This window comes from Biomphalaria glabrata, chromosome 14 (assembly GCF_947242115.1).
Source record: "Biomphalaria glabrata chromosome 14, xgBioGlab47.1, whole genome shotgun sequence".
NCBI classification, from domain to species: Eukaryota; Metazoa; Mollusca; class Gastropoda; family Planorbidae; genus Biomphalaria; species Biomphalaria glabrata.
In genome coordinates this window covers 6,652,397-6,678,934 of record NC_074724.1, presented here as the reverse complement: position 1 = coordinate 6,678,934, position 26,538 = coordinate 6,652,397, and the positions used below count along the sequence as shown (strand labels likewise).

At 31.2% G+C, this 26,538-nt stretch overlaps 2 protein-coding genes across 20 annotated transcripts in view; one reads left to right on the top strand and one right to left on the bottom strand.

Moving 5' to 3' along the window:
• Positions 1-14,911, top strand: part of LOC106076788 (uncharacterized) — a 71,773-nt gene extending 56,862 nt beyond the window's left edge. For 3 of the 12 annotated variants that reach the window (XM_056011448.1, XM_056011447.1, XM_056011449.1), the window contains 12 exons: positions 755-935; positions 1,719-1,802; positions 2,025-2,117; positions 2,331-2,385; positions 3,706-3,728; positions 7,297-7,356; positions 7,747-7,878; positions 9,780-9,917; positions 11,095-11,247; positions 12,631-12,768; positions 12,932-13,035; positions 13,919-14,908. In XM_056011448.1, coding sequence (XP_055867423.1) covers positions 755-935; positions 1,719-1,802; positions 2,025-2,117; positions 2,331-2,385; positions 3,706-3,728; positions 7,297-7,356; positions 7,747-7,878; positions 9,780-9,917; positions 11,095-11,247; positions 12,631-12,768; positions 12,932-13,035; positions 13,919-13,927 — 1,170 coding nt within the window. In that variant the 3' untranslated portion in view covers positions 13,928-14,908. Of the gene's footprint in view, positions 1-754; positions 936-957; positions 1,033-1,718; positions 1,803-2,024; positions 2,118-2,330; positions 2,386-3,705; positions 3,729-7,296; positions 7,357-7,746; positions 7,879-9,779; positions 9,918-11,094; positions 11,248-12,603; positions 12,769-12,931; positions 13,036-13,918 lie in introns of those variants that run through there. The other 9 variants (XM_056011443.1, XM_056011441.1, XM_056011452.1 and 6 more) reach the window with 7 other exon arrangements.
• Positions 6,290-25,413, bottom strand: LOC129922980 (uncharacterized). 8 transcript variants are annotated; one of them, XM_056011461.1, is made up of 4 exons: positions 24,799-25,413; positions 22,827-22,906; positions 19,450-19,812; positions 6,290-7,802 (listed from the first exon to the last, which is right to left on the bottom strand). In XM_056011461.1, the coding sequence occupies exons 1-4, from the start codon at positions 24,882-24,884 to the stop codon at positions 7,771-7,773; spliced, it is 561 nt and encodes a 186-aa protein (XP_055867436.1). In that variant the 5' UTR covers positions 24,885-25,413; the 3' UTR covers positions 6,290-7,770. The 8 variants fall into 8 exon arrangements, 2 of the variants coding, with proteins under 2 accessions (XP_055867436.1, XP_055867437.1); XR_008774915.1 differs by lacking the exons at positions 6,290-7,802; positions 22,827-22,906 and adding exons at positions 11,251-11,766; positions 18,026-18,103 and having other exon boundaries at positions 24,799-25,295; XM_056011462.1 differs by lacking the exon at positions 6,290-7,802 and adding an exon at positions 11,251-11,766.
• Between the last annotated feature and the right edge of the window lie 1,125 nt (positions 25,414-26,538).

The following is a 26,538-nucleotide window of genomic DNA, read 5'->3' as shown; positions in this document are numbered from 1 at the left end:
GTTGATCTCAAGTAATTCTTCATTAGTTTGAGGCACGAGAAGCTTCTTTTACTAGATTCCACAATTGAGAGAATTGTATAATGCCGTTTTTTGTTCTTTTATTAACGTGCGTAGGAGTGGCGTTTTCCATATTGAATGACACCCCAAAATGATAATTTTCATCTATATATTTCAGGCGATTTGTATGAGTTTTTAAAAGATTTTCCGGATATTTCCAGGACTTTTTCGTATATTTTGCAATTTCAGATTTCCAGGACCTCCTGTTAAATCGACAGGAGGCCGCGTGCATAGGTTGCAGTGGCCTAAGGTCGGCCCTACAAAATAGTGGCGTATGCTACGCCGCCGGTCGACTAGTATACAATAATGGCATAAAATGGTTCCTGTAATGCATTACCAATTTGGGACCAATAGATCGCATATTTAACACATATCGTAATTATTTTTTAAAAATCATTCTAACTTTATATTAATATAAATTATTATTTCTTTTTTTTTAATGATTAAATTGACAGTTTTTCAATTTTGTTTTGTTTTAAAATCTGATGCTATTCCTGCTACATCGATAATCTTTGACTTAAAGATTCCATTCTGCTGAGACTTTTTCTTTATTCAGATATGAATTTGCAAGAAAAATTTGGATTGCAACAATGATTCTTTATGATGAACTTTTATTCAAGACTAAATTAAATTGCTTTGCTTAAATCTATATTTCATATTGTAAAAGAATGTTTATACATTCTAATGTGTATTTCAGACATATAATGTAACTGTAAATGCAACCTATAACAGTGCAAAGATCAATAATGGTCCCTATTTCAAAACAGTTTGCTCCTTTTGGAATAAATATGATAATGAAACATATCAAGTTAATGTTACTATATACCCCAACATTACTGATAACAAAAGGAATATATACAGGTCTTACGAGATAACAGGTAATTTTTTTTTATTCGTCAGCAGAGACAAAATAAAGATCTGACTGTCATAAAGAGCCATTGTTTTTTATTATGAACCATTGTTATCATGCAGAAAGTAGGTCAAGAACGTTTGTTTTTAAAAACAATAAATTAGTTGAGTAGCAAAGATCATGGATTTTTTATTACTCTAAAGCTTACTTGTATGTTAATTATAAGTTATTAGTAAAGCTAATTGGGTGAGTTCCAAAGCAGCTGTTGACACTGCCCTTGGAAAAATTCATGTCAACTCTCACTCTGTTAACCTTGTATACTGTCCCATTGGCTCATTTTTGGCACGGCAAAACTTCTTTGACTGCCCCAGAACTGCTGATATCCATCTCGACAGGTCTGGGAAACCACAAATTCTTGACCTGTATCGGTACATACATGCACTATGCAAAGCAGCAGGGTTAGACCCCATTGCCTTGTCAAGAGAGGATTAGAACATCTTAAGCCCTCACTCAAATGGAGTTTCATGATGATTATGAACTTAATCTTCAACTTTCAGATCCTCACAGTCTTTGATATAATTGAGTTTTGGTATAATGAGTTTTGGCTACACAACAGATTTAAAGTTTCCCAGTTATACATTTATTTTCCTACTTATTATTTTCTGTTTATTATGTATGAATGCTGAGGCCATTTTTTTTTTTTTTTTTTTTTTTTAAATGGCTTCATTAAATAAGTTAAGTTCAACTTTTATATATTTACCATTAAATTAAAACTTAAATGTATATTTAATGCTTTGTAATTTTAAATCAGTCACTAACACACTAGTGACACAGACACCCTCTATAACTGATTCATCAATACCAACTGAAATATCTACACAGGGAAACACTAAAGGTAACTACATGTTTGTTTGTTTTTTGTGGTAATTTACTTACATCTTACTTTTTTTTTTTTGTCTTCTAGACATATTGAAATAATACTCATCAACTGGATATAATTGATTTATTTTTTCAAATACATGTATTTTTTAAATATATGTACTTTTTTAAATATATGTACTTTTTTAAATAGATGTACTTTTTTTTAATATATTGTATTATACTTATTGTTTAATAGAAATGGCTTTTGTATTGACAACCTCTTTTGTATGTGTGCTTCTAATAACTGTCACTTTGATAGTGTTGTCTTTATGGATGAAAATAAAGAGAGGTAATAAACATCTTCCCAACATTTTGGATTTATATAACTACCAATGTATTATAATTTAAAGTAGACTTTTTAATTATTTTTTTTTTAAAGTTTAATTTATAACCATAAGTTTCCTTTACAGTAATTATTGTTGAGCTACTCAGCTCATGTGTATGTCTTAGTTTATAGAAATATATGTGCATTTACTAAAACATACAACTATTTCTGATTCAGGTTATTTTGAGGAGTTTGTCTATTATAAATGTTGCTGGGGTATATCAATGCACAAGTAAGTAAATTATGTCATAGATTATTATCTTTTTGTTAAATGGATTTCCTTAAATAAAACCTTCTGTTTTATACAATAGTTTTTTCAAATTAACATCTTTAAATAAGGTCTTGGTACAAAGAAAATAATCATGCAATTTTTTTCTTTAAAATGTATTCATAGAAAGAAAGACAAGTAATTTAAAAAGTTAAAATATTTAAAATTAGTCTACATCATAAAATATTTTAGGCATGATAAATAATTGGCTGTTCCACATACTGTCTCAACATATCTTTGTTAGTAAAATGTTTTACATGTTTTGGAGTTGAAGATAATTATTTCCTAGTCCAAACCTCCCGCAGTACAATGGGGATTGGAGCGGGCAGGGTTTGAACCCGGGACCATCAATAAATCTGAATGACAGTCCAGCGCAAAACTGCACGACCAGGCAGCCATCCTTGATATAATAAATAGATTAAAAGAAAGTTGTTATATTAATAATAATAAACTGATTCATGAAATTAAAGATCAATATCATGAACCAGCTTCACATGTAAAATACCAGAAGACATAATATGTATCAATATCATAGTTCACTAAAATAAACATAATGTCCTCACAGATACAACATTGCATTAGGAAATATAGGTCATATGAAACTTAACTAATAGGACTAATGATGATTTTTCAAAGGGATTACATAATAATGAGCAAAAAGATGCAATTTTATTTAAATTTTTCTAAGACATTTGACAAAGTTCACTACCATAGCCTTCTTAAAAAAATAAATTACTTAGGGATTAATGGTTCCTTTCATCAATGGATTCAGGATTTTCTGATAGGGAGAGAACAAACTGTAATACTGAATGGCTCCAAATCAACACCAATACTAGTAAACTCAGGTCTACCTACCAAATTGCTTTAAGAGTTACACCATTATTATTAGTAGTAGTAGTAGTTGTAGTAATAGTAGTAGTAGTAGTAGTAGTAGTAAAATCACTACATTTAGAGACACTTCAGGACAGAAGAATATACAATAAAGTAGCAAAGATAGAGCCATATGTCTTATTCCACATGCTAGGACAAATTCATACATGTGGTTCTTCTTCTCTAGTGCCGTTATATTGGATGGGTTGCCTAAATCAGTCAGGAAAATCATTGACTTAGCAGAGTTTAAGTCACTGATTAATTTTAACTAGATTGACGTATTAAATGCATAGAACATAATTATCTTCTTATTTGAAATAAGCTCTGTGATTTATAAGTAAAGAGTATTAGTTAAAAATAGTATACATTGAATTCCTCTTTTAACAATTTTTTTTTTTTAATCCTCTTGAACAGACATAAATTGCATCAACAAAAAGGTAAATTATTTTTATGTTTTCTTGAATTATATTCTAGTATCATCATTTCATATTGCCTACAATATATTATACATTTCTGATACAAGTTCTGTAACATATGACACTTTTTGTGTTGGTATCAAATTATGTAAACGCTGCTTGCGATAAATTATTGTTTTTAATATAGTTTCTTTAGCACATTTCAAATACTTCCATCTTGTATGGGTCAACCTTGGTCTGAAATTTAGAAAAGTGCACATAACACTAATGATTATGTCAAAAAAACAATAAGCAACCGAAAATAAATTACTTAACCTTAAATTCTCCTTCACTTTTTTTCAACAATATAGCAGCAAGTTTCTCACCATAGAAATCAATCTTCACTAATGTTCCTAACCTCAATCTAACTCATGTCTACTGCTCTCGAAATCTTTCAAGAAAATAAATATGTCCCACAAACCTCATGCAGCATTTAGTAACAACATCTCTAAAGGGTTGAGTACCTACTCTGCAAGGGTTTTTCTGTTTGCAACCTGATTTATTTGACTTTTAAAATCCATTTTTACCTTTGCTTGTGAGCCACATTTGATTTTTTTTTCTCTTGACATATATGTAGCATGCATAATTTGCAGTTTGAATGATGATTGTGTTATATTGGGGGGGGGGGGGGGGAGTAATGAATGTGAGAGAATAAAAATCTATCATCTTCAGACTAAAATATTTGATGAAGAAAGAATATATAAATGCACTCTCCAATATAGCACATAGTTACTCTATTCATCAACACATAAAATCATTTTTTTTTAATATATGTTCTTCACCTGGCTTGATGCAAACAAGATTAGGCCTACTTTTCACTTCATTCTTGGTTACTTGACAATGTTTAGGATTTTAATTGCAAGCTTTAACACATTCATGACATACTATAAAAGATAATGATTAAACTTAATAGCACTAGTTGAAGAATTCCAACTATGTTTTATTTACTCAATGAGATAATTGTCATTTATCTCTAAATGAATTTACAAAGCCCAAATACCTATTAAACCTACTATAAACTAAATCTAACAGCATGTAACACACTCTATAGTAAATTTTTACTTTCTTTAAAAAAAAAGTTATTTTTAAGTACATTATAGCAGTAATGTTAACGATAAACAATATTTTTACAAATACCTGACATCACTTTACCCAGTTTTTAGTATAGACTAGACTAAAGTAATACAATAAAAACTCAAGACAAAGTGAAAAAACAAAAATATAATTCTTATCACAGAACTTCAAATTAAGTTGCAATGTTTGTGTTCCTACAATTCTTGGACGCAAACAACAAAACAGACAGAAAGACAGATTCATGAGTAATATGGTTTAACCACTGTCACTGTCTTTACTCGGCATACACCACATTAATTCTTTATTTGATTAAAAACATCACTTTTAAAACCTTTTAATCAAATATTTAAATTTGTTTTAATAGACATTAACGTAGTATTGTTCTTGAGCCTAATTACTGCGAATCTTTAGCTCAAGTCACAGGAAATGGCTTTCATAATTGGGTGTCTATTGACAATTCGCACAGGGCCCCAAACACATCTTGCTTTGCTCCTTCCTTTTTCTGCAATATAAAATAAGAGATGACAATCACATTGCATGGAGCAGCTAATAAGGAATCTTGCAATCATTTCAATAGTTTATAAATATTAAGCAGAAGAGCTTGGTAATATACTTTACTTTACATTTAAATGTTCATATGATGTTTTACAAATATTTTTGTCTGTTCAATAACATAATATTAGTGTTGCGCCAGCTACCAACACTTTTCATTAAATTAATAACGTCATCGCCACTCAAAATATAACTTGATAACATTAGCTTATCATTGTCATAATCTCTATAGATCTATCTAACAGCTGACAGCAAGGAAAAAAAAATATTTTTGGATATGGCATCTTTTGTATTGATGTCAAAATATGTTAAATGATTTTAATATTTTTACTTTACATTATTGAAGCTTGATAAGACAGAAATTGACAAGCAGGAAATAGTATGTGGGAGTTTTGTAACTGAACTTTTTTTTGTTTCCACTTGTAATTAACAATTGCTGAGTTACTAGAAACTTCTTATCATAAAATTGCAAACTATTCTTACTTCCTGAACACAGATGAAACAAAAGCACTTCACATCACACAGAGACAGTAGTTTAACTCATGCTAAAATTGCTTTAATAAAAGATATTGAATCAGGCCACTCATTATATACAATCATCATATAAAGTGACTTCATCTCTATTATTCTATTACATTGATTTTTGTGTTTGGAAAAACTGATATTACATCCAGGTCATGGATGGAACTTCCAAAGTTTCAGAAATGTAGCTCTTTGGATGTCAATTCACTTTTTGGCCCATTAAGGACAACTTTAGATGGTGAAGCAATACTTAATATTAGCTTTAAGTTCCCGCAAAAAAAAAAATATATGCTAAAAATAAATAGTACTATATTTTTTGGGGAAATTATGAATTTTTATTACTTAGTTTCTGAAGTTTTGTATTTATACAATTGTAAAATGTTATCAGTTTTTTAACATCTTTTTTACATTCTACATGTTTCAGATATTTTATTTTCATAAATGAAAGGAAACTTAAATGTTTAAATACTAAGAAACAAAAATCTTAGAGTTATCCAATAATTGTTTGAGAACTGATTGTGATGAATAATATATATTTTTTTTATTTTAGATTTTTATTTATACTTCTGTCAACCTTAAAATATTTAAGAAATCAAAAAGCTTGTCTAATTTTAATTCATGATGTTTTATGAATCAAAAACAACATAGCGAAAATGGCATCCAATGCCAAAAAGGTCAAAATTTCAATGGGCAGGACACGTAGTCCACATGCCAGACAGTCACTTCCACAAAACAATTTCTTTATGGTGAGTTGTGTGCAGGAAATTTACACAGGAAGGGGGTTAATACAAGTACTACAAATACGCTCAAGAGCTCCCTCAAGGAGTGTAATATTAACATTCATAGCTGGGAAACACTAGCAATTGATTGCTCCTCATGGGATGAAGCTGTGAGTGTTTTGGAGTCTCAAGATATGAAGTAAGGAGAGTGGTCAGCATGAAAGAACATAGAGCCAACAAAAAGCTGAGAGAAGAAGCAGGCCTATCAGCAACTCACCCAACCTATCCATGCCATGTATGTGACTGACTTTTTAAAGGGTTGGACTCTACAGTCAACTTCGTGCTCATTAGAAATGAGAAATGTGCTCATCTTTGACCATGAAGGAGAAACTTTATATTACATTCATGAAAGCATTTGCATTGTCACACACCTTTTAACCTTAGGAAATCTACATACAAATTAGTAATTTTAAGAGTGAAATTGAAACATCACTGTCAATTTTACATATAATAAAGAAATACACCTCTCTATAAAAAAAATACAACATTTTATAGTGTCATTCTAATCAGAAGAAAAAAAAAACAATTTTTAAATATTTCTAATAATTTTTAGATGTTGTTAAGATGTTGTAGAAACTTGGCTTATTTAAGTAATCTTAAATATTTCATTTTATTTATTTTAGTAGCAGCAACTGACAACACTGAGATTTATTCTCTAACTTTACCAAAAAGTAACAGTCTTGGTAAAAACCTTTTTTTTTTCAATCATGATTTTTTTGTTTTTTTGTTATAATGTTAAATCAATCAGTTTAAACATTTTGGATCTCTTAGAATTGAAAATTATTTCATCATTTCCAAAACCCTTCTCAAGATGTCTCGAATGGCAAGCAGGGTTTGAAGTTAAAACCATTGAGACAGTCAGAAAACATACCTCATGATCAGGCTATAAAGATAAATATAATATATATCACAATTTTTATTACTATCATTATTAAAAAAAAAAAAACATTAATAGCAACCCTCAACAAATAGGTCAGTTTCATGTAAATGTAAATTACAGCTTTTTTTTCTGTCCTTAATATTTTTTTTATAATGTTATTGAAATCAATGTATTCTAAATTTTGTTTGCCTAGATCCATATTCAGTGGTGGATGAACTCAAGTTGTCAGGCTGTAGAACTTCTGATGTTCTGAAAATAGAAAAGAAGAAAAAAAATCAACTGAAGAATATCAATATAGACTATGTAAACCATAAGAATAACACAGGTATAATCATTATAATAATAAATGACAGCATTGCTCACATATCTTCCTATGAAATGAATAAAAGCTTTACTTTTAAAATCCATTGAAAGGTAAAAAAAATAGCCCTATTAAGGCTTATTGCAAGGTGTGTAATGGCATTGTCATCACTTTACCCAGTAGGTACCTTTAGATCTGGAAGATAAGTTCTGAAAGCACAATGGCGGAGCCATTCACACAGAAATGACCATGACTAGCAAACTGGACAGTATTAACTTCTTCCCCTGCAAAGAGCAATCTACAATCTTCCAACTAAGAACAGGACACACACCTCTGTTAAATTACCATTTTAACAAAATAAATTTCACACTACTCCCCTTTTGTATACATTGCACCTACTCTTATAAAACCGTGGACCATATCCTCTTTGAATGCCCCTTCCTAATCCACCTTAGACATACGTACCTACTACCACTACAGCCCAACATAACCAACACCCTGTACGGCAGTGCTGAACAACTGAAGAGAACATTACACTATTTTTCCTTGGCACAGTCTGCAAAAGAGCTGACATCTCAGCAGCAAAAAGCTGATGAGAAGAAGGCTATTTCCTTTAACAGTCTATTGCTGCTTAGCTTTCGAACACTTTTTTACAGTTTTGACCACCAAGGATGAACACAATCCTTTTTTTTTTTTATTTAGTTACAGTTTCTTACCTTTAAAGCATTCTTGTGAGAAACCTTCACATGCAGACTTTTTACCTTGGGAAGTATTTGACTCTAATAAGTTTCTTTACTTTTCCTGACATATTATGAATACTAAAAAGATTTCTAGAGGCTTTCAGTTAGTGTGTTATTTTACTTCTCATTTCTCCAGTCAGAAATAGAATCAACTGGATATAGTTAGTGCCACATAATTGCCAGCTGCAGGATTTGAATATCAGGGGCATGTAGAAAAGTAAGCTCTTGAAGCATTCTATGAAACATCCCCACTTCTACTACTGACACTGACCCAAATTTAGAGAAGATATATTTGTTTTTATGAAACAGGTTGTTTGAAAAAAAAATTTATTTAAAAGAGGAATCAAAGTTACAAAAAAAGTTTTAAAAGTTCCACTTTCAGACCAGGCGGTCTATAGGACAGATGTTGTTAAGGTCATCTTAAGTTACAAAATACTTGTGCAAAAAAGATTTTCAACAAATTAAATTTGTTTGCTAACTCAAGTAAAAATCCCTTTAAAATATTTTGGAATTTCTCAATTACGAAGTCATTTGCTAAAGTTCACCTGTAAATTTTTAGATAATAAGAATTAATCTAGCATTTATATTTTTCTTATTTTAGGCCTACTAAACTAATAGACATTGTTTTGACAATGTATTATATAGATTTATGATGCTCACTCCCCCCCCCCCACCTTTTCAATAAAAAATGATTTAAAAATATATGTTTATGCTTTCCTTTAGTAATCTAGTTAGTAGAGGAAGTAGAACAGGCTTAAAGTTTTCCCCTCTATTCAGAAATGCCTTTTATCTAATTGCTGCTACATACTATTCCTTGTTGTCAAAAAAAGTACATGTCAAATATAGTTTAAAGAAATAAAAGTTTTAATTGACTGATACTGAAGTATAAGAGATGTTCATGCTTCTTGTAACACATGTATTAAAAATGAGTTTGAGCATCAAAAGATCATTATTGTGTTCTTCATTCTGTCCTCCTTTAGTGGTTCAGTAAATGCAAAAGCCATAAACAGCTGATATTGTTCAAACATTATTAACAAAGTAATAATTATTTTTTGCTGAATATTTCAATCAAAATCTAAAATGCAATTACTGCCTTTTTGCACCTTTCCCCTCTTTCACCCAATAGCATGCCTCACTCCGTATTTTTTTAAATTTTACTTTATCCACTATTATTTTTTGGTTCAGGTTCAAGTAGCAAACATTGTAATGAAAAATTAACCCAGCCTAAAAGTGCAACAGCTGTTTCAGAATCATCCAAGAGTCCAACTAAGTTGAAGAGATTTAAAGTGAATGATGGCCAATACACTTTAGTCGATAAACCAAGTAAGCAATTACTTTTTTCTTTAAACACACACTTCTTCATCTTTCAGCATATTTATGAGTAGACAGTTTTATTACATTGACATTGCTTTTTTTTATATATACAGTTAGACCTAGCAAAACACTTATTAATGTGAGTCATGACTTTTGTCTTACTTGGACACTTGGATTTTTTTATTGCAAGTTAAAAACATCAAAAGTCATATGAGGGAACTCTTGAGTCATACTTTATCTATGTATAATTTATTTTTCTTAAATTTTATGGTATCTCCTGAAAATGTCCACATAAGCATATGTCATTTCTTTACACTTGCTGTTTTTAAATTATGTTACTAATGAATCTTTTATAAAGCTATTGTTCCTGATATTTTTTTTGAACTTCACACTTTTTATTAAGCTAATATAGGAAGTTTATATTGACACAGTTTGTCTGCCTGTCCAGTCAAAATCTTTTCTAGTTATTTCTTACACTTCCCAATTTGCTGATCAAGTTGAAACTTTGTACACATTTTTGTTGTCTATGTTAATACATGAATCAATCTGATAATTAATTTATCAGTTAATCTTAATTAATTAATTTTCATAAAGATGAGAGTCTAGCCAATTAGCACAGCTTGCGAATACATGACAATAATCACACACATTCGCACCACAACAAACAAGCACAGCCAAAGTAAACACAATCGTTGGGAGGAAAGCTGAGACAATGACATAACTCTAAGCCCCATTTTACAATTTTTAGGTGACTAATGTAAATGGTATTTCAAGTATATGGTTACATTTTTATTCATTAAACATTAATTTAGGTAATTGATTAAAAATGATTAATTCAATTTCACTTAAGATAAGTGAGGCTGTATTTTATTTAAAATTGTTTTATAGATTAATTTTTTTAGCACCACTAAAACATGCATTTACCTTATTCCCTTTCAGGGTCACTGGGAAAGATTTGAATTCTCTCTTTATAGCTTGCTTAGTGGGAAAAAACATGATTTAGTATTCACTTTCATAGTATTTGAGTTTTAATATTCTTTTGAAAAATAATATAGTAATTTTTACAACCAGAGGTCATAATAAAACTTTATTTTAGACTTTTTTTTTCTAGATATGCTTTATAATTATTGAAAAAAAAAATTAAACTTTTTTTTCTTCTTTTTTTTTTTTTTTTAATAATTAAAAGTGAAAGAAACACAACAGGACATTTACTCCAACGGAGACATCATCACTTCATCATCAACCTTGGTGCCACTAGCATCAACGATCAACAAATTACCTAAAACACTTAAGAGATTTACATTTAATGAAAGCCAATACACTTTAATTGAGAAGTCAGGTAATTATATTTTTATTTTCCATGTAAAAAAAAAAGAAATCACACAAATGTTTATAATCATCTATAAATCTTCATTACTACTGTAACAGGCAAAATAGTTACCTCATTGTATCTTTGTGAATTCTGTGAGTACAGAGTGTGAAAGTGTAAATAGTGAACATGATATGTATATATATATATGTTTAAAAGTAAGGTAGTATGAGAGTTCAATAGTTAAGTCAGTTTGTGAAATGGCTTTATGTATCAAGTAAGTTACTAGTCAGTTGTTGAAGTCAATTAGTCTCTCAGTCAGTTGGAAGTCATGTAACAAATAACTTAGTCTTTATTAAATTGATGAAATATGTTTTGTGTAGTCAAGTTGTGGACCTAGTATTGGCTGCCTGGTCGTGTGGTTTGCAATCGTGACTGTCGTTCTGTGGTCTTGTAGTCCCAGATTTTATCCCTGCTAGATGTCATCCTCAATATCCTTCCAGAGGTTCAGACTTCAATGACATTATCGTCAGTATCTAAAGAAACATCCTAAACATGAAAAACATACCACTGTTACTTGTAAGGCTAGAAGGTTATTAAAAAATATTTATCTATATATAATCCTAAGGAACCTGATTCATGTATCTACTTACTGACTGACCTATCACTGATTCTTCCACTTGCCATGGACTAAACATTAAGAAACTTTAACGAGTTACTACTTTCTGTGTGCCTTACATAAAGCCAACATATCAAAGAGTACAAGATTATGCTTTCTTCCTAAATAAGCACTAGTTAAACTTTTTCTTTTGCATTCATTTCTCCTTGGTGTGAAACTTCCTTTTGAAGACATTGTATACATTTTATCTTTTTGTAATTTAAACCAAAATGGACTGAATACATGTATAAAAATGTATTAAAAAAAAATTAAATGTAGATATAGCTTTATTATTATGTGTGTTTTTGGATGGAATTAACCAAAAAAGATATTGTATTTTTGGCTGAGAGAGCACTTTGATGCCAGATTGATAACAAAAAAGGGGTTCGACCAAAAGTTATGAAATACTTAAATATTACATTACAAAGCTGATGAAAAATAAGAGATTATATGTAAAATCATTTTGTGGTATAAACTGGAAAAGCTAGAAAAGTGAACCTTTGATTCTCAGTTCATTAGCATCTGTTTGTGTGGAGGAAATTTATTTTTCAATTTCCATTCACTCTATGCTCATTTTTTTAAATTAATGTTTAGTACAGTTTATTAATTTAAATCTTTTTTGTGACTGTATACTAAACATATACAGCTCATAGTAGTTTATTGGGCATCTAATGCAATTAGGAATTTTCTTGTAATCCTAGCATAAATTAAATTTTTAAATTTTTTAGCTTGTCTTTTGTTAAATTAATCTAAAGAGAATGATCAAGAGAACCCTAACCATGAAAGATCAAAGACCCCTATAATGGTGGTTAAACTCTCTTCAGATGAAGACAAGGAGACAAAAGCTTTTAACATTAAAAATGTAAAAAACAGCAACATGATGAAAAAGCCAGGTTAATTTTTTTTGTTTTCTTTTTATAAATATGTTAACATCTGAACTGATATATTATATTATATGTATATATATATATATATATATAGAGAGAGAGAGAGGGAGAGAGAGAGAGAGAAAGAGATTTTAAAAATAAGTTAAAATTGTGTTCTTTTTATTACTAGTGGTTTCTAAATCCATTTACACTAGTCAAGAGGGATTATTAAATGACACTGATATTGTTGACAATGAAGATGATCCAGTGACATATGCAAGTATATTTGCTCAGGTAGGTCCTATCTAAAATATCTATATTCAAAAAAATTAATTGAAATTTGTATTCCTTATAACGTTAAAAAAAAGGAACCTATTTTAGCTTTTTTTTTTTTTTTTTAAACATTTTATCTAAATATGTCAGATTTTGACCCTGTTTGTACTTGCCATCTAAAATGGGCAAAAACATGAATATGAATCATAAAGAACTTAATTCCAATTATTTAATATTATCATAAAATAGACCTTTTGTTCCTAGTCTTTATATTTTTTTGCCCCCCTCCCATTTTTCTTAGAATATAATAATGATATAAAGTTAAACTTTCCACATACATTCCTTTGCTCATCTAATTCAAGAAGGTAGTCTATAAATTAAAGTAGTTCTCTCCAACCCCTCCACTAAACTCCTCTACAAACAGTGTCTAGCGTTATGAGAAAAACATCTAACAATTTTATTACATTCACTAAAATTTCCCTCTGTATCCTCTTGCAATGTCTGTGTTCTTAGATGTATATTTATCATCCCTAATTTTTATGTTATTTGATTGATGCTTGTCATCCTTTCATAATTTGTTGGATTATTGTTATCTGAGTACTGGAGCAATGTCCCTTTGCTTATACAAAACAAATGTAAATGTACTATCATCTATAGTACAGATATGCTTGTTACAACATGATGGAAAAAACAAAAACAAAACTTCAGCTAAAAATAGATGAATAAAAAAATACCAATGATTGCAGGCGACCCTGGTAAATGGTTATTCATCCTCCTAAGTGGTCCTGTCACGGGTTGAGAACCCCTGCCCAAAATTATTGTGTATGTGCTCAGCTCCTGGATTCCACTTCATCAAGAAATAAAGTTTTTTTAGGTTTAATTTGAACTTTTATTTCTTCTACAGTACAAGTAGGGAAAACTTTGGAAAAAGAGAAAGAAGATAAAGTTACCACTGTTTCTGGTATGGATGACTGAAATATTCTTCTTAGTCTAATTTAGTAGAGTGAAAAAAGTGCAATTCTCTACAAAAGTTTCTAGTCAAAATGTTGAATGTATTTACCGGAACAATCATTTTACCTCAATGTATGGTTTTCAGTTAATCTTTTATTGAATTTAGACATTCTTTTTTTTATATATTTTATTTGTGTTCTCATTTATTTAGCCGATTCCAAGTAAGGTATTTGTCTTCCTGGGGTTGATGTATGCCCTTTTTTTTTTTTACCTTTTTTTGGGTAATAGCTTCTTTTGGGTCGGAAATTTGTTTTTACTGCATCATTTCTATAGATTCTCTAGACGTTTCTTTAACAACGTTTTCACTGCCATTTTTCAGGTTTGCCTTCTATACTGTCCACAACCATTCCTTATGTGTATTGTAGTATTTCTGTTGTATATTTATTTCATAGTCAAATCTGCACCCAAAGACGCCTATTTTTTTTAATAACTGTATAAAAGCACCTCTTATTTTTAATTATTTTTCATATCCTTCTTTTATGTCTCTATTATTTTTTTAATAATAATGATAATAATAATCTTTATTGTCCGTATGGAAATTAGTCTTACAATTTGTGCATTACACCAAACAAATAACATTATAACTATAAGAAACCAAAGTGTACATTCACACCAGACTCACTCATAATTTACATGTATTGAATTTGTGAAAATTTACACAATTGCTATTTATCTGATGAACTCAGTGAATGATCTCAAAAATGTTCTACAATGTTATACATTTAAATCATGTTGTTTTTTTTTCATTGCTGTAAAAAAAATAAATGTTAAATCAATGTCATAAGCCACTAGTAAATTTTTTATAGATTGTAAAATATTGCATGATTATTGCTTGTGATGAAAATAAATCCTACAATAAAATGACTTATTTACAAAAAAATATTTCTTTTTTTTTTAAATTGTTTTTTTATTCAGCAAATTATTTAGCATTTTATTTGAATTTTTAATCATTCTTTTCTCATGGACCTATAACATTATTAGATAATTAGAAGAATTACAGAAATGGGAATCTAATTGGAGCATGTCTTTTCATCCAGCAAACTGTCAAACATTTTTAGTAACAATTTCTGTGACATTTTTAGTATGAAGAGAGAAATGATTTCCCTTTGCAACTTCTTGTGTGACTAAAAAGGCCACTCCTTGATACAGAGCCGAGGTCAAAGTTTGGGCATATGTAATCACCAGACGTTGTACTTTCATTCTTATTTCTACTACTGTTGTGTATGGCATCTGTAAACTGGGACCTTTCCTTTATGCTCGCTGTCCATTTTTTCTATCCAGTACCACTTTTTTCCCTTCTTTGGACGACCAGCGGCTCTCCTGCCTTCTGTTAAATCTCCATACAGAATTTCTAGTGGAAGTCAACTTGTGGCATTCTATGAACGTGACCAAGCCAGCCAAGGCGTCTGCTTCTGATAACAGCTCGGATGTCTTTACACCTGGTTCGTCGCATCACTTTTTCATTGGTTAATTTATCTTGCCACCTCATTTTAAAGATCTTAGGCACCGGAGGTGGAAGATATTCAGCTTTTTTTCCCCTGTAGACAAGGGCTTTGGTATCGTTAGCTAGTAGGGTATTGTCCCACACTCTTTTTCCGAAGCCGTGACATGCTGCCCATTGCCATGGCTATCACATTGCTGATGTCTTTATCCAGTAGAACTTCGTTGGATATTAAACCAAACTAAAACAAATTAGTGGCATCCTGTTATGAAACCTGCCTAGCTGAAAATCAAATGCAATGTTGAATATCAAGGTCAACATTTTTAAAACTGATAAACCTACTTTTATGTTATTACTCTGATTACTTGTAATTTAACAATACCTCTATTAAAGTCGCTTCTTCGTGGAACATGGTTTTAAGAAATCTGGACAGATGATCTCAAATAAGCATCTAACGATATTCCTAGAAATTTAATTGTTGCTGAGAATTACTAGCTCGTTCTAGATGTCCATATAATGAACATAGCAATACATAATCGCATACATTCTTTACTGGCTGATTAAAACAAAAATGCGTAAGTTTTAACTACTGGCTGCCACGGGCTCGTTACTCGAATTGAACCAAAATAATTATATATTATATAATTATACATGTAGTTTTTGTCCTTTTAAAAAATATATTATTTTTTTAAATGTTTTTCTTGTTAAGATCTTTGTTCATTTTTCTTAAAAGTTATATTGAGAAAAAAAAATGTCTGTGTTATTATTGTTAGTAGAAACCAGTAGTATTCACAATTGGTGGTTATATGTTTTAAAATAAATATTTCACATGCTTAATTGTGTTTTGTGACTAATCTCCACTTTCAATGATGTCTTAAATACATTCAAATCGCGACATTCAAAGTCATAGTGACAATAGTTAGGTCTCCACAATCAACCTACAAAGACAAGTTGAAACTTGCGCCAGGTTTATCCCCTGTTTGTTAAAATTCCGTGGTCTATCATTAGATTATCTTCAGTCCACTGCCCGATTTTCCCATTTTGTTTTTTGCTAAACCGATTAGTGTGAAATAACAGATTGAAAATTCTTCAAAACGTAATAATTGAGCGTCATTTTTTTTAACTCTACTTTTCTGTAACAATTTTTTTTATATTCTCTATGATAAAGCTTTTTTTTTTTAAATGTCGGTTGAAAATGTGTTTAATTTACTCAACTTTATCCAACATTATTTTCTTTGGGGTCTAAATTTATGAACTGCTCTAGGTCCCCTATGTTCCATTTATAGATTTCCATTTTAAAAAATTCATGTTATGAATAAGCTCCAAATGCGTTTGAATGAGTTATGTTGCTATAAAAAAAATGTTTAGAAAATTTAGTCAATTTATTTTAAAATATGCCTTATATCTAAATTTGCCTATTTCTTTTACTGATTACATTTCCAACTGTCACCCGTTGTCTCACTTCCCCGATATCTATTTCAGTTCAAGGGCTTGAATGCAATAGACTGCTATTGTTAGCGCAGCATGATATCACAAGTCCCTCAGACTGGAAGCTTTTGACCTGTGTGATGAGCACTCGGCTTTATGTATTGAAACATTGCACAGCTACTATTGGCAGGAAAAAAAACAATATCTTTCTATTCCGATGCTCAATGTGGATTCCAAAAATAAGGTGGCAAGATAAAATAATTAATGACAAATTGCTGCGAAGTGCAGGGGTGCCAGGACATCCATGTTATCATCAGTTGAAGACGTCTTAGCTGGCTTGGAAATGTTTAAAGTACAGGTATGTCACAAGGTCGACTTCAACAAGACATTCTGTATGATGATCTACTAGAGCGCAGAAAAGTTGAATGGCGTTCATTTCTAAAATATTTTAGTTAATGTAAACGCTACATGAATTTCTACAATTTCGACACCAACATTTGGGAGAATAAGGCACTGAATAAATCCATATGGATATCAAACATACAGGAAGGTTCTTGGATTACTAATAGCGTAAACAGCAGAAGTAGAAAGAATGGTGAAAGTGCTGCAGTGTCTGGTGAATACAGATGCCCAATCGACAACGGACATTCTCACAACACAGCGACTATAGGTATAGGACAGTATAGGTGAACAATATCAACAAATGCAACTTTCGATTCTAAAATTAATACCTTTCACTTTTTATTTATTTTCAGCGCATGCAATGGAAAATTTATACACGTTTAAACAAACTTAATTAAACTTTAAGAATAAATTTATTATAACAATTATAGTTATTTATTATTAAATTGTTTTAAACTTTTCATTGTGAAAACAAAAATAATGAAAACAAAACCAAAAAAAAATCAGAAGCTCATATATTTGTATTTGTAAATATTTCCTGCATTCGTGTGGCTTAAATTAGAGCTTGAAGCTGTTTGGGATAGTTTGAAAAGCGTTACTTCCTACAAGAGAATGTTGCAGCAAATTCTCAAAAACTGATGTGTACTTTGTTTCATGATTATGATTTGGAAAAAAATGTATAAAAAAAGGCAATGAATGTTTAGTCTGAAATACGTTCTCTATGCCTACCTACACTACATTTTTTTTTTTGTTTACATTTGCTTCTAGCTTTTTCCCTTGGATGTTTAGTCAGTCAGACGGTATTACCTGTAGATGTATCAAAGGTCTATATTAGTCTATAATACGCTACATGTGGTGATTAGAAAAAACATTTTGTTACAATTAAGAAAAACATTGATCTGTTTTTTTTTATTTAGATTCATTTAGGTTTCTTTTTTCTATTTACTTTCTAATGTCATTACAAACTTAACTAGAATGAATTGTGATAATCTAACCTCGAAATTAAAAAGCAGTAATGTTAAATTTCTTGAAATCTAGAGGGAACATTAGAATATATTTTGATAATCAAATATAATTTCTTGAAAAAGATTTTCTTTGACTTCAATGGTAAATGTAAATGTTTCATATATATATATTTCAAATATTTCATTTATTTCATTGAACATTCAAATACTGTATAGTAAACTAAATAGACTAGTTCAGCTTTTGTAGGATATAGGCCTATTTGTCATTACTTAAATAAGATCTATATATTTTTATATTACTTACCTTCTTACTTTCAATAATCAAAGCTCTTTCCCATTACAAAAATTACGTGTCAGTACGGAGATACATCACAACAGGATATTACTCACATGAAACTACTTTAATAAACACTGAACATATCATAAGTTTATTTTCAGACGTATGCATATAAACTTTTTTCAACCCCTTTTCCTCTTCACCAGTATTAAGAATCAAGACATCGGAGTTGTTAAAAATATAATTAAACCTTTACGGTTCAATTTAATTGTGAATATATTTGTATAATTAAAATATTATATTTTATTGGTGTAATTATTGTTAAACTAACAACAAATATGTATCACGGGCTTAAGTATAAAAAGCAATGAAACATTATAAGGTAATCTTATTACTGAAAATAAGTAAGAAAAATAAAGAAAAAAACTAATTTTAAAAACATAACAACTGATATTACCAATTGAATTTCATCTGAATATTGGATTTTTTCAAATGATCATCAATGTTGATTACTTTTTATTAGCATTTAGATTTACCAAATGAAGCGCACATTTTATATTATCATTTTATCATAACATTTTTCGCTATTAGCTTAATAATTCTTATTTTATTTAGGTAACGCATGAAACATTGTTCAAATGTGCTTAAGAACTCAGAGATAAATTTTTAGGTTCAACAGAAATAAAAAATTAAGGTTCTAAGTTTGGCTAGTACACATGTTTGTGTGGCTGGTGTGTTTAACCAATTTTTTTGAAAGAGAAAAAAAACAATATTACTATAAATTATGGATGTAAAGATCCTTGAACAACGGTTTTGCAAATTAAAAAAAAAATCGATTATGTTACTATAAGTAGGTATAAATAGGATGTACTTCATAAGATTAAAATAATACTAATAAATACATAGATTACCATAGACTTGCAAATCACATGTTTGTATGTCCTTTAGTAACTTCACTTGCCATTCTCCGAAGGCTGACAATTTAGTTGAATCGCTTCTCCAGTTTGTGTTAGTGAGTACTTCAAGAGTGATGACGTAGTGGTTTTCAGTAAGTTGTTTTGTAGAATTAATTTTCATATTGGTAATGTTACTGCCTTCATCTACACATTTTGAGTCCTCATGTAACGAACAGCTAAGTACTGGAATGTTATTCTTAGAAAACTTAAGTGCTGGATGAACATTTCTGCGAGTCTTATCTATTGTACGATTGACGTAAGCTTTTAAAGTTGCTACTGCATTTTCGTGCACAGGAGGGCACTCTAAAAGAAAAGAATCTGGAAATAATACAGAAAGAAATATTTTATTTGCCATCAATAAAACCATAAAACTCATATATTTTTTGTAAACAAATTAATTATATGGATCATTGAATAGTTTTGATTTGTGTGCAAAAACTTAATGAATTAATGAGGTACATAAATTAGAAGGGCAGACAAAAATATTTTTAAAATGATATTAGCAAAAAAATTATGGGAGCTATTTATACATGGAGGCAAACCCACAATTTAAAAAAAACAACATATAGTTTCAATCTTCTAAAACAATGCAAAACTATACTAATCCAGCCTCTACACGAACTGCTTTGCAAATGTTGGCAAGAAGGTGCTGTGCCACAAGACCTGCGTGATGCAAAGATAATCACCATGTACAAGAACAAAGGCGACAGAAGTGACTGCAACAACTACAGGGGAATCTCTCTCCTAAGCATTGTAGGCAAAGTCTTTGCTCGAGTGATACTCCCTAGGCTACAAAAACTTGCCGATCGAGTCTATCCAGAATCACAGTGCGGCTTTCGCTTAGGGAGATCCACAATTGTCATGATTTTCTCCATCCGTCAACTTCAGGAAAAATGCAGAGAACAAAGAATGCCTTTGTACATCGCATTCATCGACCTGACAAAAGCCGTTGATCTAGTCCTCTTTAAATTCTTAGAGTCAATAGGCTGTCCACCTAAGCTGCTAAATATTATTGTCTCTTTCCACCAAATATGATGGATACAATACAGTTCAATGGTGCCTGCTCCGAAAGTTTCAGTATAAACAGCGGAGTCAAACAAGGATGTGTCCTGGCCCCAACCCTCTTTAGAATACTCTTTTCAATGCTAATCCACCTCGCGTTTGTAAATCCACCAAAGGCATATATCTTCATTCCAGATTCGATGGCAAACTTCTAAATATTGCCAGACTGAGGGCCAAAACTAAAACAAAAAAAACCCTCATAAGTGATATGTTCTTCGCGGACGACTCAGCTGTAGTGGTACACTCACAAGAGGAACTTCAGTTATTAATGTCTTGCATCTCTCAGGCCTGTAAAGAATATAGCTTAACTATTTGCACGAAGAAAAGAAATGTTATGGGACCCCCTGCTAAAGCATAACCCTCCATTCTCATAGATAATAACAAGCTGGATGCCGTAAATGAATTCTGCTATCTGGGATCCACTATTCAAGATGACCTTTCTTTAGAATAGGAGATTAAAAAAAACGAATAGGGAAGGCTGCCTCGACCTTTGCTTGACTCAGGTCAAGAGTTTTGGAAAACCAGAAGCTCAAAACAGTGACAAAAATGGAAGTCTACAAGGCATGAGTTATGAGTACGCTACTGAAAGGCAATGAATCGTGGACCACCTACGCAAAGCAAGAGAGAAAACTGAACTCACTCCATTTGCGATGTCTTCGTAGGATCTTGAAAATCACATGGAAAGAAAAAGTGTGCAATACTGAGATCCTTGCAGGAACAGGTATTCGCAGCATATTTACAGTCCTCAGACAACGCCGCCTGCGCTGGCTCGGACATGTTCGCCGAATGGAGGACAAACGCATCCCGAAAGTCATCCTCTACGGACAACTCGAGACTGGCTCAAGAAAAATTGGTCGGTCCCACTTCCTTTACATAGATGTAATAAAACGTGACCTCAATTCAGTGAACATCAATACTGACCATTGGGAAGACAAAGCTCTAGACCGCATCAGATAGAGAGAGACAGTGACCAAGAAAGCTATGGACAGCGAAAGAACATGGGCCTCAGCTCTGGAAAAAAAATGGACAATGCGAAAAATGGCCAGCTCCTCTACCACTGAAGCGAATCATTTAAGAGATGAGAACGATTAGAATAATTATGACCATGCCGCTAGTAACTCCTGACGACCATCTTTCACTTTTTTTTATTTTTCAATCGCTCATTAATGAAAATGGGCGCATCATTTTAGCCTGGAAATAAGGTTGTATTTTTTTTTTCAAATAAAGGCTGGCTTCACATATCCACGGGCATGGGCACCCGCAGGATTTTTTTGCAGGGGGGTGCAAGCTGCCAACCATGGCTCAAAATCGTATCCTCAAACTTTCTTGTTATATTCGGGCCCTCATATCTAATCGATATTAAATGCACAGCAATTTTTTTTTCATGAAATAAAAAAAAAAGAAACTAAACACGTGAACAAAGTATTTACTGTACAACATTGTTAACCTTATACGTGAGGCCCGTGCTTGCCTACTTTCGATCAAACAAAAACTGCAAACGTTGACTGTGGCTGCCTAAACCGTCAATAACTTTACTAATGCATTGCTTTTCGTCGCGATGGACAAGCTGGCGATGAACATTTATCAAGCAGTTCTGATATTCATCTTTGCATTGCAGCTTTCGCATCGTTTGAGGTTGAAGACAAAAAAACATGTTGAACTAACTACTATTATTGCTCGCAAAGCGAGACATAATGAAGAAACTTAAGAATTAAGATATGTAATGTAAAGCCGTGTTTTGTAACAACTCCCAAAATCCAAACATGTGTTTTTTCTAAGTGTGTCTGTCGACTGCGAATTCTCGGCAGCAGAAACTCAATATCCGGTATCAGTTTTTTTCTGCCACCGTCTTTCCTTCCTCAAGATTGCACTTCTGTCGTGTTCCTCAGTGTGGTCAATTTGGTTTTTGATTATGTCATTAATGTAACTACTGATGTGCTGTTGAACCATCATCATGACTTGTTTCTTTCCTTTTTATAAGCAGTCTCAAAATAAACTCTCGTTTTCGAAATTATTTTCAATTTGTTGTAAACTGTGTATACCATGGTATTGAAAATACTTTAAGTCCCTATTGGCCTTCTAGTTTTACTCGTACTGCGTTACACTAATATTGACATGTTAGCTTTTCACGTTTAATATGAGTAAAATAAAAGTGAACATTATAAGGATGCCTTGATGGGATGTAAAAAAAACAACATATATTATTTAAAATACAAAAGTCATTGTTTCAATAAAAAAACTAAAAAAAAAACTAAAGCAAAGATTATTACCAGATATCACTCCAAGACTTGCTAATACAAACACTATGTTCAATATATCTTTTCTTAGAAGCATTTTACATGGCCTATAACTGAATGTATGATTAAAAAAATGTAAAACTGCGAGATTTTAATTAAACATTTGAAGTTTTTTTTCGGTATATAACAAAAAAAAAAACGCATATATATATATGACCGTCATCCATGAGACACACAACCGTCGCTTATGAAGACAAAAGTTTGTCTTTTACATACTATACGACCAAAATCTGGTCTTTATAAAAAAAAAACACATACAGGAAAAGATAAGAGACTAAGTAGACATAATATTTACATCAACCAACTTATTAACAACAAATAAATAAAGTCTACTTAGCTCGTTATTGAAAGATACATTCCTATAAAATGGCACACTCCTCTTGATTAACACAGTCAGAGCAGAACAACAAAACTATTATATAAACATTATGGAGATTTAGTTCACAATAATGTACAGTGGTCAGCTCAAAGACTCAAGAGGAAGTGGCAATTGTACATAGTTAACAGGGACTTAAATCAAGTAATAAAGGGGACTAGCTCTAATAGAAAAAATAAAGGTAGCCACCCTTATTGTCCCTTGTGTCACAGTGCAACACGAATTACGCGTTGACACTTTTACGACGACTACTGTTTTCTGTAAATATTTAAATATTACTTTACTAATATTATATTATATTATAATAATAATATTACTTAATCTTTTATTTCATCACTTTTTGATCAAAGTAAATCGATAGTAGAGCCAATGGCATTTTATATATTTTATATGATTTTCTTTTAAGTTACAGGTTGCAGTGCTTAAAGTTTTCCAATCTATTAACTTAAAAAAAAAATAGTTCAAATATAGCATACCTCAATTGAAATATATGTTAAAAAAATAAAGATTTAGATAAAGAAACTAATTGTACTAATAGATAAAAACAAACAAAAAATAATATCTCACTTTTTATTATTTCACAATGTACCCTAAAAAGTATCAAAACAAATCTCACAAATAAATTTCTATGACTCAACCAGAAGAAACATCTTAAAGCAAAACTCATTTTTGAACAGGATGCTAAGGTATTTGTACTAATGAAGAGCATTGAAGTATTTACAATATACACCAAAGGTCACAAAAAAGAGCTTATTAAATATTTGGAGAAAGAAAGCTTAGGAAGCAGGCTACACATTGTTTCATGGCTTAACCTGACTTGTCAGACCGTTGGGACACCACACATTAACTGTTAATCATCTCTTTCCATTCCTCTCTTTCATTGGCCAGAGTAGCTTATAAATGTAGGCCTGTCTATTCTATGATATTGGTTTCCCATCTATTCTTTTGACTGTCCCTCTTTCTTTTCCCTGGTAATGTACCGTATAGAAATATCTTCGCGTTTTTTGTTAATGATATGATACAATCTTAGCTTTCGTTTTTTTACATAATCGTGAAGCTCGATCGCCATTTTGATGTGGTTTCGAATTTTCTCATTTCTCAATTTATCTTAGGAATACATATGTGCAATACGCACAACAGAAGGGTATCTGTCCAGGACTTTTGCAAGATAATGTTTTTATCTCTCAAGTTCTCACTGAAATTAAGCTTAAAGTGATGCTAAAATCAAAATGCAGGAAATTTTGTTTGCGCCGGTTCACTATCAGAATATTTAGTGCTTATAAGAACTCTAAACTGAATAAATGGGATATAACGTTACTTTTTCCATGGGGGGGGGGGGGGAGGAATGTATATGAGTACATGTTTTAAGAATTATAGCTAAAACTAAATACACATTTTATTTTAATATTTAATTTTTATTATTGCGACAACGAGGAATTATCTAAACCGAAAAAGTGATACAGATGATCCGTTAAAATTTCCAGATATTCTAACTTTTTGGAAATCATCAAGTTTTTTTTTTTTTTTAATTTTCGTGGTATAAGCGCACTGAAAGGATACATTCCTTACCAGAGAGACATGTTGGAAAAATGAAAAATATAACGAAGCATCTTGAGCCGCTTCGTAGAAAGGAAATCCCTGCGGAAATGAGGCATTAGAAAACTTTCCGACTTCTCTCCCCTTTCTTTTTCTAAACAATAGTTTTATTGAAATCATGACACTAATCTTGACAGACTATATCAATAGCATAGACCCAGCCTACAATTTTAGGGTTTGTAATTAAAAGCTTATGATTCATCGCAGTTGAGTTTTCCTTTTCCCTGTTTATACTAATACCTTTAAAGGCGAAGCTTTTAGTTTCGCTTTAGTTTTCAGTTCCTATAACTTTACCGGGAACGTCGCTCAATACAAAAATAGAAACACAATTTTTTCTTCCGTTGTTTTTTGCGGTAATTCATATTTTTACGTCATCAGTTACACTTTTGGTTTACTTGTCGATGTTTTAAGAGCTCTTTATCTATTATATATTCGTAAAACAAAAATACGAAATGAGATGTATAAATTGTTAATATTAATGATTTAAACTAGCATTGCACACCGTACACTCTCCAATTTGCTCCATGGCTATGTATTATTTTTCTTTAGGACAGAACAATGTCCTCTTTTATTTGAACTTCCAAGATACGAGCCACGTGTCAAAGATCCCCATAGCAGCCCTTAAATTATAGTACTTGTTATATTGAATTGTAACGGCCCACTTTCTTTTATCCTCTCTCTCTCTCTCTCTATATATATATATATATATATATACATATATATATATATCCATTTTTTTTCATCCTACGTATCGTTATGTGCTCTAACATGGACTTTTGATTTGAATTGAATCGACCAGTTTTACAAATTCTCCCCCCCCCCCCCCCGAATGGGGAACACCTCTATCGGACAGTGTAGGAAGGGAGGTAATCCATTATATGTGTTTCAAAATAGTGTAACCATAATTACCTTTGGTGTAATGTATTACTTCCTGTGTAACTTTACATCTTTAACCTTAGGTTGACATCATCAGATCATCTAGAGACTCTATTTAAACTGATGTGTATGTCGTGTACGTTTGTAGTCAAATCTAGTGTAAGTAAACTTGAACACATGCTGGCCACATAACACCCTCGTTGACCGTCGGCCACAGAAACAGATGACCTTTACATCATCCGCCCTATTGGCCACAAGGTCTGAAAGGGAGAACTATAGCACATACACCCACACACACACATACATTACATTTCAACGAGTTTTGGTTGGTTTACAGTTTGTATTGTTCACTACTAGGCGTATTGTTTAGTTTTAAATGTTTATGCAATTCTTTTGAAATTAAAAAAACACCAATAATATAGTACAATTATATAGAAAAAATAAATTATTAAATTAGTTTGAACTTACATACATTTAGATTTAAACCTCACAACAATCGATATTACAATATACTACTTCAGAAGCACATTCAAATAAAAAAATGCATTCATATAGAACAAAGTATAGGCTCAATCAATCAACATTGGTAAAAATGCATTTCTTTCAACATATAATTTATTATATAGGCAATAAACGCCTCATTTATCTCCGTCAGGCATGGAAAAATAAATATTGAAACATTTATCATGGCTCATTTTGATTGCCTGATATGGCATTGTCAAAAATAAAATGCTAGTATCTTCACAAACAACTTGATATGCAACACAATATCTATGTTTTCTTTGCCGGAAAAGGTAATGGATATAAGCACCCCACTAAAAAATGCTTTCAATGGCA